The sequence below is a fragment of the Thermomyces lanuginosus genome (genome assembly GCF_041956635.1).
Source record: "Thermomyces lanuginosus strain ATCC 200065 unplaced genomic scaffold VTN49scaffold_42, whole genome shotgun sequence".
NCBI classification, from domain to species: domain Eukaryota; kingdom Fungi; phylum Ascomycota; class Eurotiomycetes; order Eurotiales; family Trichocomaceae; genus Thermomyces; species Thermomyces lanuginosus.
The window spans coordinates 1,300,956-1,314,937 of NW_027192376.1; the positions used below are offsets into that span (position 1 = coordinate 1,300,956).

Below are 13,982 nucleotides of genomic sequence, written 5' to 3' on the forward strand. Positions count from 1 at the left end.
CACTCATTTCCTCTTGCCATATTCAAGCATGTATTTCTTTCGTCCTGTAGACAGGTACATCCATTCAGCGAGAGCTGAATATATATGATTGACCGGTTCCAGCACGTTGGTGCGGAGACAAGGGATTATGACAGCTTGGCCTCCGGCATACAGTCCATATTCAATTATGGCAACTCCCTGGGAAGATGATCAATCGGCAGGCTATATTTTGAACAGATTCATTGATGTACGGTATCGAGTCAACATGCTGTCTACCATATGTACCCTGTAGACTAGCCACCATCATCCTGTACAGGACCCCTTCACAGAAGTCATTGCAACCAGAACAAACCCATCCGACCCAACCAGCAAAGGAACCGTAAACAGAAACAACAAGAAAAAGACAAAAAGACGAAGAGATTAGGTATCATGCCTAGTCATCAATCTCCTGCTTCACAACAGTGTTATCATTGGCATCGTCCATTTCTTCATCCTCCTCGATGATAGTGTCGACGCCGCCCCGGCGCCCAGCGGCCGAGTGATGATAATGATCGCTTGGTGCAACAGAGGGCTGACGCGAGGCCGCTGACTCGACGGAAACGAAGGACGCAGCATCGGAGTCGACCGTTGTGGCGCGGGTGGTGCTGCGGCCGCTGAAACCGCCGGACTTTGCCGTGTGGACTGCCGCCAGGAGCTTCAGGACAAGGTTCTTCACCTTGACAAGATTGTTGCGGCTGGTTGCGTCGGGCGCGATGCCGTCGTCGAGGGCCTGATCGAGGAGCTCCTTGACACTCTCCGCGAGGGCGACGTTGGACGGGTCGATGAGAGATGGGTTGGAGGAGGAAGAAGAGGAGGAGGAGAGAAGGGTGGCATTGCTGCGCGAGCTGGCGCGGAATGCCTCCTCGGCGCCCTCCGGCGGACGAGACCCGTGCCGCGAGGATGGCGCGGTGGCCGGGGCCGTTGGTGGCGCGATGTGTACCTTACCCAGCATCGAGAGGAGGATCTTCCGCTCGTCCTTGGAGCATTTGTTCGGGCCGGTACTGATGCCCAGGATGCGTTCGAGAATGTCCTTGACAAGCGCCAGGTGCACGAAACCGATTGCGTTGGTCGAGGTGGTGACGCTGTTGTTATCGCCACCAAGACCAACCACGCGCCGCTCGTCTGTCCATTCAATCAGCATGCCTGTCAAGTTGGTCATGATTGCCTTGACTTCTCGCTCGCCAACGCTCTCATCAATGTCGCCATCGCTGTTTTCCTCTGCCTCGAGCGAGAAGAAATCCTCGGATGCGTTGAGCACAGCCCGCACAACGGGGACCGCTATCCGACGCATCCGCTGCATGTTGGTGATGCGTGAATGGCAGTATACGGGGAAGAAATATGTCAGTGCCTGCCGGAGTACAGGGTTTTCCCTCGTGCGCGGGTGGAAGTAGGACACCACCAAGGACTGAAGAAGAGCATCGACAGATGACTCGTTGAGTTCTTTGATGGATTCGGGTACGTTGGGCCCAGATGGGGTAAACGTGTTGGTGAGGAGAAGCTTGGACAGTGCCGTTGCCGACGCCGCCTGGACACTTGCCGGCGAGTTGTGCTTCAGGGACTTGGCGAATACCTTGAGCAAGGGTCGATGGAAAGCGGGCAGTGCAACCGTCTCCCCATCAGACTGAACAACGGGTTTCAACAGTGAAGGATGAGTCGACAGCATGTCGGCCAGAATGTGAATTGCTGTCACCTGCAAGCCTTCATGGCCTTTGGTGAAGCAGTGGATGAATAACGACATGTTTTCCTCGGCCAGACTCTTGTCAAGCAGGCAGCACAAGCCAAGACACTCCAATCCCCTCTCCCGGATAGGAGCTTCATGGCTGCGGACAGCGGGCACCACAAGGTTGTTCAACATAGTGACCAGGTGCATGTTGTCCTGTAGATTCCCCTCGATATTCTGCAGCATGCACTGCGCAATATGCAGACATTTCATGTTGATCATGATCTCGCGAAGCACCTTTGCCTTGGCTTTCTCCTTGTCGAACGGCACCTCTTCTTCGCTTTCTGGTGTTTCAGACCGCGTGCGGCTTCGGCTGTCGTCACTGAGTTCGGATCGCGCCGACACGAAGCTGTCTTCCGTCGCGATGGCATCGTGGACTTCGGCAATAGCCTCGAGAACGACGCTGCAGAATTCATTCTCGCCGGCCTTATCGGGCCCGCAAACCGCTCGGAGCACCTCGACCGTGAGCTTGGTGCAGAGCTCCGGCAGCTCTGGGACGGCGAGGTTCTCGCGCAGCAAGGAGAACATCTTTCGTCGGCCAACCTCGTCCGAATAGTCTAGGGTGAGCGCGATGTGGAGGAGCTGTTCGACCACGAATTCGAGTTCTATTGTCTCCTCATTGTTCTCCCCCGTAACTGTAGCTTGCTTCAACCTCTCTAGCAGAGCCGCCGAATACTTGCCCAGGAAGTATGCCAAAGCCGTCACCTCGGGCATCTTATCATCGGCAAGGTCCTCATACTTCCCCTCGTTTTCTACCCGGCAAAAATCGTTGAAGCTGCGGGCCAAAAAGGCGGATTCGGCCGTCAGGCTGTGCCAGAATTCTTCGTCAAAAACGACAGCCTCCCGATAATCAGGACGGCCTTCCCAGAATGCGCGCATGGCTTCATGAGCGACACCACCCTCCATACCGGAGTTCATGGCATCAATTCGTTGTAGAAGTTCCAATAGCGCGGACATTTTTGGCGGTGATACCTGGTTGATCGACCCGCCTTCGGAAGGTTTGTTTCCGGCGCAGTCTTCGATCCATCGTTCGTAGAAGAGCTTTCCGGCCGCTTTTCGGACGTTCTCGTCTCGATCACGAAGGCCCCAGCGTAGGAGCTTCTCTCGCATAGATAGGGACAGGTGACGGAAATCGCCCAATGTCGGCAAAAGGCGCGAATAAAGAGCCCGCCGGGTGGCGGCATCCAAATCTCTTGCTCGTTCAAGCAGATAAGGGAGTGTTGTTGGGCTTAGGGGAAGGTTGAGAAGAAGGGTTTTTCGCACGTCCGCCGAGGGATCGTTCTGAAGGATGTCGAGTAGCTTTTCCAGAAGTGCTGCAGAGGAGTCTTGAAGGTCGTCATCACCGTCGTTGCCAACCAGCCGCGACAACCCCATTACTGCTTGCACTCTGACATTCGTTTCCTTGTCTCGAATGCGTTTCAGCAGTCCCTGGCGAACTAGACGATAGACCTCATCGTCAATTGAGTCGAGAGAGTTCACAATGTGCGTCAGAATCTGCGTCGCACGATATCTGACCGTTCTGTCTTTGGCCGCCAGCAAAGGATGCATCATTTCGACAATGGCATAGGTGAGTCGCGTTGTTGGCGTTTCAGGAAACACCTCCATGTCGTCCTCTTCGTACGGAACAAATATTTCCGCATCCTTCTCAGCGGCATGGCTGAGAAACATACCCAGGAATCTGATGATCCGATCACCCACTGTCTCCGTCTTCTTGACGGGGACCACACGGAGCAAGCACCGGGTTATTTCGACATTGAACTCCTTTTCTCCCTCAGTTTGTTCCGTAGATGGCGCAGGCCTTTGCTCGCCTTCCGGTTGATCCTTCTTCGGCTTATTCTGTGCAATTCCGCAGCACATCTCCTGAAACTTTCTCAATCGCACCACTAGTTTTCGGTGTCCGGTCGTGGACCGCTGCGCATCGGTGAAGATCGCACAAACATCAGCGCGAAGCTGGGGAAACTCAGTCGGGACTGCCGGCTCTGGTGGCACAGAGACCGAAGGCGTGGCGGAGGATGCTCGTTTTGAAGACGTCTTGCGCGTCGCTGAGGACGCCGAAGCGGATGTTGTTCGCGCGGGCATGGCGAATCGCTTAGGATATCGGGCGCATCACTTTGGTAAATATTCACCGTGTGAAGAATGCTCGAGTGCGTGCCCGATAACCTGGGAGGAGGGACTACCTCAGTCAAACGGAGGAGTTCGACGCCGTCATGGGTTCCGATCGGTCCAGAAGGACGAGTAAACAAACAAACCTAAACCCAAAGCGGAAACTCCGCCTGATAAGGGTTAGGGTTGATCACGACATCGCGGAACTGCTGACTAAGCCTCCGAAGATCGGCCGAACGTACCCATATGTTCAATCAAGAAGTTGAGATTCTGAGATTTCAAATACAGTCCACACATAAAAAGATGTTCAGACAAGGGCTGCGGACCTTTGCGACGACCGCGCTTCGCAGCGCGGAAGCGTCAACAGCGTACAACACCAAGGTCTCCCAAGCACAGGGCGTGGTCAATGGTCTGACTGAAGGTACGATTAGCGCGCCGAGCTTCCAGTTCATTGCTGAATGAGTGTTCCAGCAATTGGAAATACGCCATTGATCCGACTGAAGCGGTTGTCGGAGGAAACGGGCTGCAATATCCTGGGAAAGGCCGAATTCCAAAACCCTGGTGGCAGCGTCAAGGATCGAGCCGCCCTGTACATTGTCAAGGATGCGGAGGAAAAGGGTCTGCTGCGGCCCGGCGGGACGGTGGTTGAAGGTACTGCGGGGAACACTGGCATTGGGCTAGCGCATGTCTGCCGCTCCAAGGGTTACAAGCTGGTAATCTACATGCCCAACACGCAGTCGCAGGGCAAAATTGATCTGCTGCGGCTGCTGGGCGCCGAAGTGTACCCGGTTCCCGCGGTGCCGTTTGAGGACCCTCAGAACTACAACCACCAGGCGCGGCGACATGCCGAGTCGCTCGAGAACGCCGTGTGGACGAACCAGTTCGACAACATCGCAAACCGCCAGGCGCACATTGAAACGACCGGGCCGGAGATCTGGGCGCAGACAGAGGGTAAGATCGACGCGTTTACCTGCGCGACGGGTACTGCGGGCACGCTGGCCGGCGTCACCCGTTATCTGAAGACAGTCAGCAACGGAAGGGTCAAGTGCTTCCTGGCTGATCCTCCGGGCAGTGTCCTGCACAACTACATCCAAAGCGGCGGCAAACTGGTCACTCGAAGTGGCAGCAGTATCACAGAGGGGATCGGGCAGGGCCGCGTGACGGAGAACCTGAAACAGGATATTGACTTGATTGACGACTCGCTGCACATCCCCGACGAGAAGAGCATCGAGATGGTCTACCGCTGCTTGGATGAGGAGGGTCTCTATCTCGGCGCGTCGTCGGCGCTGAATGTCGTCGCGGCCAAAGAGGTTGCGCAGAAACTGGGTAAGGGCCACACGGTCGTGACGATCCTCTGCGATGGTGCGTACCGCTACGCAGACCGACTGTTCTCCGACAAGTGGCTGCGGAGCAAAGGCCTCCGCGATGCCATTCCCAAGCATCTAGAGAAATACATTGTCCTGCCTTAAGTATAAGGCATGTATGATATATAAATGATAAAATATTTCCATTGTCTCGTGTCTGGTAGAGTCAAATAATCGTCAGGTTCTTCGCAAGTCCATAACCGTTATATCCCACGCCTCGTAAATTCCATTGCGATGTCTCTGGCTGCGTATTGCCGCCGTAATCCGTCGCCCGGCTGAAGATCTGCTTTTGAGTACCCCTTGACATTGGCACTCGAGCCGTCCACAGTACCCACGCCCATTTACTTGCCCTCCGATTCTCCAGCCATGCATCAGTCCAAGTTCTCCCCCCGTCCCCAGAAACCTCAACCCTCACAATCGGCCCACAATACCCCTGGGGCACCGCATACCCCTTAACCTCGACCAATCCGTCCTCATCCAGATGAATCGTCTGCCCATCCTGCGGCACTGCGACGATGGAGTTGATGAGAGTCTCCATCATTGCCGGGGTCTTATCCCAGAATTCGGCCGCCTTGGCGGCATCCGTCGCTTCCGGGGGCAGGATCTTGTAGTCACGTTGCTGGTAGAAGTTTGGTGATTCTTCCTTTTGGACGGTGATGCGGTCGAGCCATTTCACCCAGCGGGCACCCACGACTCCGGGGATAACGACGCGGACAGGGTAACCTTTGTTTATGGGCAGTGGGTGGTGATTCATCTATAACATCCGTATGTCTTCTCGAAAAAGGTTCTTAGGAGAGCAGTACCTACCTCCAGCGCCAGTATCACATCCGAATCCAAACAGCGAATCAACTTAACACTACCACCGTACCACTCATCGTCCTGACACGGAACCTGCTCGCAAGCAAAAGCAACATGATATTTCTCCCTCTCTCTCACCACTACTCTCGCCCGGTGCAACACATCACACAACCGCGGGCCTTTCCACTGACAATTCATCACCGCTGCATCTTTCCAGTCGATACCTTGTACTTCCTTGAGCAGCGTGCGCATTGTATGTCGCCGATTGCCGGCGCATTGCAAAGCGCAGATGACTTCATGTTGCTCGAAGTATGTCTGCAGTTCTTGGATGGAGAGTGAGATGGGGTTCCTGACACCGTCGCCGTCAATATGGACGTAGTGTGATGAGGCAGAAAGATAGGGAATTGGGCCGTGGTTGCGGTCGTAAGCTAAGTCGGAAGGTGTGATAAAGCTGTTCAGATCTGGTCAATGTTTACAGTGAGGACGGGGGGATTGATGCATCCGTGCCTTGATATGAGGGTCTCTGCGGGAGGTTCGCGGTTCAGAGGGTGTTGGACAGAAAATTCAACCTGGCCATTTGATATTATTAGCTAATAGGGTTGAAATAATGGTTACTTACATTCTTTAACTCTGCCATGTCTAACTGATTTCTGATGAGATATTGTTGCGTCTCATTTTGATGGAATAACTCTGAACAGTCTACGTCATGCAGTCGTGGGGAGTGCCCAACCCTAACCTGAATTGGAGCCCGAACCAATCTCATCCATACGCGACAACAATTCCTATTCCAAAGGCATAAATCTTGCTTTCTCATCAATCTCCAAGTCCCAAAACTCGTCAGGGGAAAAAGAGGCATACGAACCACCACACCTAATCCCGTCATTAACCCTATCCCCCCTATGCCCGAACACCGATACCTCCCCATCTCCTTCCTCATCAACCGCTGCAGATTGAAATATCTCGCCGCTCCTTGTAACACTATGATAATGGCCACACAGATGGATAACACTGCCAAAGCCGTCGCGGTGCGGATGATTGGTTTATCACGAAGTGACGACGACGGTGATGAGTTGCGCTTCTGTCGGCTGCGGAGGAGGATAACTTGAATGACGATCACAGTGAAAGTAACGATGAGGTTTGAAGTGCGGACGTAGGCGAGGTAAAGCCTTTCGAGAGCTGAAGATGTTACTTAGGTTAGGGCTTTGGCCGTCATTTAGTTTAAAAGTTTGGGAGAAGATGAACCTAGAAAGTCCCGGACAGGATAGTTTTCGCCGTTCTCCCCCTCAATGATGAGTTCGGGGGAGATGTATTGCTGCCACAAGGCGGAGATACGCTGTTCTATGCTTTTCCTCTCGGAATGGTTTGAGACTGGCTCGGACCTTGTATTGACCGCATGGTTCTGAGAAGAGTTGTTAGGGTTTCCATCTAGTTCAATGGCCTCCATGATACACTCCTGCTGTACAAGAGTCTCATGCTGCAGATAGAAGATCAAAATCCTCGGAAGAGCGGAAAGGTTCATCAATTAACTTGTATGTATGACGCCATATTCAGTCTATCCGCCAAACTCAATCCCCGAGCAGTATATATTGTACAGTCGAACAAAACCAAGCCGCCCGAACGCCAATTCTGTAAATGCCCTCTTCCCAACGCCAATTCCCAAGTTCCTGTATGTCCAATCGAATCAAAATCACTCATCCGACGGCATCCGCAAATACGCATCAATCGCCGCACTGAATGCCGCAAAACCAGCGCACCCAAGCGCCGCAGCCTGCGGACCGGCTTTGGCCCCGAGAATACCGCCCGTTATACACCCAGCTGCTATCCCATTCTTGATATCGTTCTTTGCGCGTAGACCCTCAATGCAGCACTCCGTTCCGGAGAAGAGCATGCCGACGAGGCCAAAGTTCTTGGCCGACGACCATGACCGCGCTCCCATATCCTTGAAGCCGATCCGGAGTTGTTCCCGCCAGGGGAGATTGGCAATCTCTTGGCCTTTGGGGCTGAACGGGGTGTCGTAGGACATCTACAAGACACGCAATTGTTAGCTATATGTGGACAAACCAGAGACGAATTAAGGGATAACATACGCTGGCCATGAACAAGCCGAATGCTCCACCGAGCGCGAAACCCATGGTGCCGGATATGACGCTTTTCACAGGACATGATTCCATCGCTGCTTGCACCTGCATATCCAAGTTAGTCAGATATCCAACAAACTATACGATGACCACAAACCATTTTCACCATAGCTTGCTCCTGATCTGTCATTCCTGCTGCACCGCCTGCGCCAACGCCAGCAGCACCGCCCAAGCCGGCGCCGCCCATCGGCGGCATTCCCGGTAGACTCATTTTCCAACCGTGTATATAGTCAAAGCTTCGGAAAGTAACTGATTGGCGCTTATATGGTGCAGTGCCTCAACCGAAAAGACTGCTCAATACAACACCCAAGGAGGAGATATTGTCATATCAAGCACATGGGACAGTCCAGAGCTGTCTGAAATCACGCTCGACCGCGATTTGGAAACACTGCAAAATTGAAATTTTCCGGCTGCCCTGATAAACCAGTGACGCAGTTCTTTAGGGTTTGCGCTTACCGCATTTGGTATAGCGTCAGGAGTTTATCGCCTGCCCTTGCCCTGAATGATTGATGCCCCAAACCTCAGGCACTTACAATGTGCCGTACTCCAACGCTGGGGAACTGGAATGCCACGATGAAAGGCAGTCCATAGTCTGTGTAAATCATGCTCGCGATTGCATCCGCCATGACATCACGATCTATTGATTATATACATTCATGATTCAAAATGGTCAAAGAAATTCGTACAATCAATCCGACTGAGGCACTGATGGTGAGCGCCGATTCCAAGGGCTGTCCTCATTCTCGCCTTCTATCAAGCAAAGTCATCTCAGTCGTAAGAAATGTGTGAAAAAGAAAATATCATATGCCAAATCTATTGGCAAAAGAAGTTTAAAACGGCGGACCCCAATCCTCCTCAACAGCATTGCGAGGATGCGTGACAGCCGGCATTTCCTTGCGCGATGGCCGATCCGATTGCGAATCCGGCGAGATCAGACTCCGCTCCCACTCAGCCATCAAATGCGAAGCGGTCTTGGTGAGGTTGGACGGCTTGAAATTGCTCAGCGAGGGCCATGGGATGCTATCAGATGCCCGTTTTTCACCCTTTCCCAGGCTAGGTACATTCCCATCAGCTGGAATCCTGGTAGTTGGAGGGAATATGGCGTTTGTTGACATGGTGGTCGCCAACTCACCTCGCGTTGGTCCGCGGACTACTGGCCTGGGTCGAAGGCGATCGATCCCGCTTTGACTCGATGGTGGACCTGCTCGATGACGGTGTGTGCGCCTTGGTTGTTGTTTCCTGCGGAGTGTCCCATGCATCCCAGTCATCATCGTCATCAACGTCGATTAAGTTCGAGTCTCCGCGTCCTTTCTGCCCGTTTTGGGTAGTGTGGGCGGGTGCCTTGGCGGATTGTGACGTCTGCCCAGGCGCATCAATTCCGAATTCACTCCAAAACGACGTCTCCTGATTCTTCTGAGGAGCGGTTTTATTACCAGATGTCTTCGAGGACCCCTCTTTATCTTTGGAGGACGACGACGCCGTTGACTTGACCCGGTCTGCCGAGATGCCCGGCAGTTCGCGGCGCTCGGAAGGCGTCGTGCTTCGCTCCGATCTCGATGACCGGCTGCTGGAACGTTGCTGAGATCTCGGGGGTTGCAATCCTCTCGCTTCGGTTCCGTAGATCCCTTCGTCGCCCACAGTGGCCTGTCGGATGTCTTCCAAGAATGTCCAAAAGCCCTCCTTGAAATCCGAGGCCATCTGTTTGCCTGTCTGGAGCAACGCTTCTCGAGATGGCGGGGGCATCGACCTTCGCCATTGCGCCATTCCCGAGGATGCTTTGCGCAGCTCGTCCTGTCTTGATCCCGGCGTACCGCGTTCGACCGAGGGCAGAGTGGCCGACCGGGGATGGCCCGCAATCCTCTCAGAGTCGCCCTTTCCACCGGCTCTTGCCTTGTCAGAGAGCAGTGACAAGGTGCGGGCATGCTTCGAGCTTGCAAATACTCTGCGTCCATTGGCTGAAATCGACACCTCTCCTTCCGGCATATTCCTGACGCTGTTCCGCCGCTCAAGTTCCCTGCTGATCCTGGCCTGAACCGATGACTGCTCGGAGGTCTGTGACGCGGCATCGCTTGCCGGCCTCGAGCCATCCTCTATGAACTCCGCATTGTTCAACGTTTTCAGCACCTCGGTATGGTAATTGATCGGGTTCCGTTTTCTTTGCTTCTCGCTCGCGGCCCAGAGTTTCTTCAGCCGGGCCAGCTCCGACTCGGCCCGCTGCAGCTCCTCCCGCAGTTCCAACACCTTCCGCTCCTGGGACGCAATCGCCGTCAGGAGGTCCGAGCCATCCGCCGAATCGTCAAGGGGAATGGGCGAATTCACAACGAGCCGGCCGGGGGACATGCTGGTGACCGGAGTATCCGTCGACAGAGAACCCAAGCCCAACCCGATCGCAGGCGAGTTCTGATCCGATCGCAATCCACCAGACGGCGGGTTAATGGGGAAGTTCAACGTCAGCCGCTTGGCGTGTCGGGCAGCGGCCGTACTGGGACGGGACGACGCCTGAAAGGACTGCTTATTCTCCGGCGTCGCCATGGGTTCCGCAACAGCCGAGGAGGCGCCGTTCTCCCGCGGTGGCGACCCATGGTTGGAGTTTGCATGGGTACCTGGAACCTCCATATCAGGCCCAGCCTGCATTCGGAAGAGTTGAGCGAACACGAAAACAGAGATGGCTCAGAGCATGACGGGGAAAAAGAAAAACAACGAAGATGAGCATCCAATGGCTCTAAAACAACAGCAAGGAGAAACAAGGAGCGAACTCCTCGACGGAATACAAGCCTGAGACGCGAACTCCAGATCAGAAACACCGGCGGAGCTTAGAGCGCCAAGCCGGGTATGCATGAAAAGGGGTTACCGTATCGATACCATTTATACAAAGACACTAAACTTGATCAAGATAGTTTGTAATTTATTTGCCAATAGGAAGATGAGCCACGGGAAATTAAAACGGCCACGCGGTCTGGACCGAAGTAGCCTTGGAAGGTTAAGATTGGCATTAGCAACCGACAAGCAATGTGTTTTATCAAACGAGGCAGATTCGGATTGTACACACTGTTCACAACTCAGGGATGAAACAAGGAATATGACAAGAAACGCTTCATTACTTGATCGGCCATTTCTAGGCAGACGGGGCAGAGGTGCCAACTCCATACATGCAGAAATACATCATCCCATCATACTAGTACAGAGACCGGTGACAGGGAATCGTTAAGACGAAGAGAAATGGGGCATATATACCGTTCGTGGTCATTAAACAAGTCATCGACACGCGAAATTATATAGCGATGTGTCGTGCGGTTTTGTTGGGCTGGGAGGGTCGCGGTAGTGTACAAGTGTCCATTGCAGGCGGTGCGTTACCGAGTTGGATGACGTGTCTGGCGGGCGTAGGATGAATGGGAGGAGTCATGTCATCATACCGCAGGCCATCGATTGCGGAGACCTTCGCTCCATCGCTGGTACAAGACATTGGCGATCTGTTTGGTGTGCTCCATCCCCGGCGTGTGTAGCTGCATCGGTGGGGAGTTCGCTTGCGCCTCTTGCGCCTGCATGGACTGGCGCCGACGATGACTCTTAAGGTGGGGGTTATTTTGTGCGAGAACCAGCCGTTGTCTATGAGGCGATTCCGGCTGCGAGGGTTCCGGAAGGAGAGAGCGCAACTTAGGGTCCCTAGGACATGGTCAGCAAGGATCATTTGCTCTCAAACTTGAGGATACACACGCTTTCATCTTCTCATTGCATAGTCTTAGTATATGATAGAGACCCTCCGGATCAATCATCTCCAGATCGCTCATAGCCTCTGCAACGCGAGAAATGGCTTCTCGTTTCTCTTGATCGCTAGTGTTCGCCAGGACTTCTTGACAGGCCAATCCGATGCCTTTACTGTATGCCCTTCGGCCCAACTGCGCTTCCTTGGTCTCGGGCCGGGCCGACTCATCAAAGAGCGTCTTAGGGTACGCATTCTCATCCATGCCATAGGGCACCGAGTACTGGCGCTCGGAGTCGTCGGCCATCCCGTTGGACACGCGCCGGAATTGGCGCACTGTTGACGGGCTGTTTCCAAAGCTTAGGTCTACGGCGAGCGGCTGCTTCACACCACTTGAGCGCCGTTTTGGCTTGGTTTTCTTAACAGACGGTGATCGGTCGGGGGCCAGGGTCCGTCGCACAGTAGAGTTTGCCGCGGGTTTGGCTGGCTGTTGGGGGTTTGTGATATGGAGATCCTCTAATTTCTCGAGAGGATCGTCAGACGAATTGACGGTTATAGGATCTCTTATCGTCGGCGCCTTGACGGTGTCAAAGATCCACCCGTCGTCGTCATCGTCCTTGGGAGTCATGTCGGCCCTGCAGAAGTCAGCTTGGGCGATCATTATGAAATGGACGACACTTACATAGTCTCTGCGTAATACTTGACGCGGTCGCCGCCGCCCTGGCCAGCATCCCACTCTTGCTTGCGGCGGATGAGCTCTTGCAGAGCCTCCGTCTTGCCCGCGTTGCGGACAAACTTGTGCTTCAACAGCTCCTTCGCCGTTGGCCGGCGGTCCGGATCCTTTATCAAACATTGCGCGATGAAGTCCTTGAATGTTTGGGAGAACTGGTCGCCCTCTAACCGCGGCGCAGGTGCTTTGGGAATGTGAAACAGTACCTTCATGGGATGTGTCCCGGCATGCGGAGGCTCTCCGTTGGCCATCTCCATGGCGCTAATACCGAGGGACCAAATGTCGGCCTTGAAATCGTAACCAGCCTGCTGGATAACCTCGGGCGCCATCCAAAACGGCGTGCCCACGAAGGTATTACGTTGTGATTTGATGTTGGTCAACTGGGCGGCGACCCCGAAGTCCGCAAGCTTGACCTTGCCGGTGTCGGAGAGGAGAACATTGGCCGCTTTGACGTCTCGGTGGATTTTGCCCTCACGATGTAGGTAATCCAGCCCCAGCAGAAGCTCGCGACAGATGATTGCAATGTGCGCTTCGTTGAAGACGCCCGGTTTGAGCTGGCGAATTCTGTCAGTCTCGGTGCGGCTACGCGACGCATGCGATTTCATACCAGATCCAAGCATGACCCGCCTCCCAAATATTCCATCACAATCCATAGCTTGTGGCCGCGCAGGAAGCTCGCTTTGTATTGGGTCACGTAGGGACTAGCACACGCAGCAAGTACGGAGATTTCTTGCTGGATTTCTTGAATGTCATCTTCGCTAGATTCGAGGTCGATCTGATCGAGGAGATTAGACGAATCGGTCGCGACATGAAAGTCAAGCAATCACTCACATGTTTGATTGCGACGAGTTCGCCCGTTTCTTTTTCAATGGCTTTGTATACTGTACCGAAGCTGCCGCCTATAAACAAAGGCTTAGTAGTCTGCATGCGGCGCCGTTTTCGGAACCAACCACGCACTTCCTAGCTCCTCCAACATTTCATATCGACTGGCCATGTCGGTCGCCATTTTCGCGCGTCTCTGCTTCAGTCAATTAATCCAACTACCTATATTCCAACTCCAAGCAGCGCTCCGGGACGGAGAGGAGAAGCACAGAGAATTCTTGTCTGGAGAAGCGGAGCAACCTCGGACCTCAGCCCTCGCATCGTCTAACCCGATTCTAACGTTTTCCCCTCCCGTGTTAGAATTTGAAGCTTTTCGGCTTTAGCTTGGCCTGCTAGGAGGGGAAACATTGGTCGCTCAGAGCAACCGACCGGCGCTAAACTTGCGGTCGCCCTCGGATCCTCGGTGCCACAACAAATAGCCATCCGGCCCTTGCATACCAGGATGCAGCATGATAAGCATCTTATCAGAGGAATTCCGGGGTTCTTAACGGGATCTACGGATGCTCAACGCGCATGGATTATGGTTTTT

At 53.9% G+C, this 13,982-nt stretch overlaps 6 protein-coding genes across 6 annotated transcripts; 1 reads left to right on the forward strand and 5 right to left on the reverse strand.

Annotated features, from left to right (window-relative positions):
- Window positions 1–412: 412 nt before the first annotated feature.
- On the reverse strand, window positions 413–3,817 carry VTN49DRAFT_7235 (uncharacterized protein; the record flags this gene model as incomplete). Its single annotated transcript, XM_069415482.1, has 1 exon — window positions 413–3,817. The coding sequence occupies one exon, from the start codon at window positions 3,815–3,817 to the stop codon at window positions 413–415; it is 3,405 nt and encodes a 1,134-aa protein (XP_069265275.1).
- A 327-nt stretch (window positions 3,818–4,144) lies between these two features.
- VTN49DRAFT_7236 (uncharacterized protein) lies at window positions 4,145–5,310 on the forward strand (the record flags this gene model as incomplete). Its single annotated transcript, XM_069415483.1, has 2 exons — window positions 4,145–4,262; window positions 4,313–5,310. The coding sequence occupies 2 exons, from the start codon at window positions 4,145–4,147 to the stop codon at window positions 5,308–5,310; spliced, it is 1,116 nt and encodes a 371-aa protein (XP_069265276.1).
- A 61-nt stretch (window positions 5,311–5,371) lies between these two features.
- VTN49DRAFT_7237 (uncharacterized protein) lies at window positions 5,372–6,640 on the reverse strand (the record flags this gene model as incomplete). Its single annotated transcript, XM_069415484.1, has 4 exons — window positions 5,372–5,959; window positions 6,013–6,454; window positions 6,511–6,572; window positions 6,623–6,640. 4 exons carry the CDS (start codon window positions 6,638–6,640, stop codon window positions 5,372–5,374), a joined length of 1,110 nt encoding a protein of 369 aa, XP_069265277.1.
- Window positions 6,641–7,690: 1,050 nt separating this feature from the next.
- On the reverse strand, window positions 7,691–8,352 carry VTN49DRAFT_7238 (uncharacterized protein; the record flags this gene model as incomplete). Its single annotated transcript, XM_069415485.1, has 3 exons — window positions 7,691–8,026; window positions 8,091–8,186; window positions 8,239–8,352. 3 exons carry the CDS (start codon window positions 8,350–8,352, stop codon window positions 7,691–7,693), a joined length of 546 nt encoding a protein of 181 aa, XP_069265278.1.
- Window positions 8,353–8,971: 619 nt separating this feature from the next.
- VTN49DRAFT_7239 (uncharacterized protein) lies at window positions 8,972–10,757 on the reverse strand (the record flags this gene model as incomplete). The annotated part of the gene is made up of 2 exons (XM_069415486.1): window positions 8,972–9,194; window positions 9,274–10,757. The coding sequence occupies 2 exons, from the start codon at window positions 10,755–10,757 to the stop codon at window positions 8,972–8,974; spliced, it is 1,707 nt and encodes a 568-aa protein (XP_069265279.1).
- A 791-nt stretch (window positions 10,758–11,548) lies between these two features.
- On the reverse strand, window positions 11,549–13,577 carry VTN49DRAFT_7240 (uncharacterized protein; the record flags this gene model as incomplete). The annotated part of the gene is made up of 6 exons (XM_069415488.1): window positions 11,549–11,804; window positions 11,856–12,476; window positions 12,524–13,125; window positions 13,179–13,346; window positions 13,403–13,470; window positions 13,529–13,577. 6 exons carry the CDS (start codon window positions 13,575–13,577, stop codon window positions 11,549–11,551), a joined length of 1,764 nt encoding a protein of 587 aa, XP_069265280.1.
- Window positions 13,578–13,982: the final 405 nt, after the last annotated feature.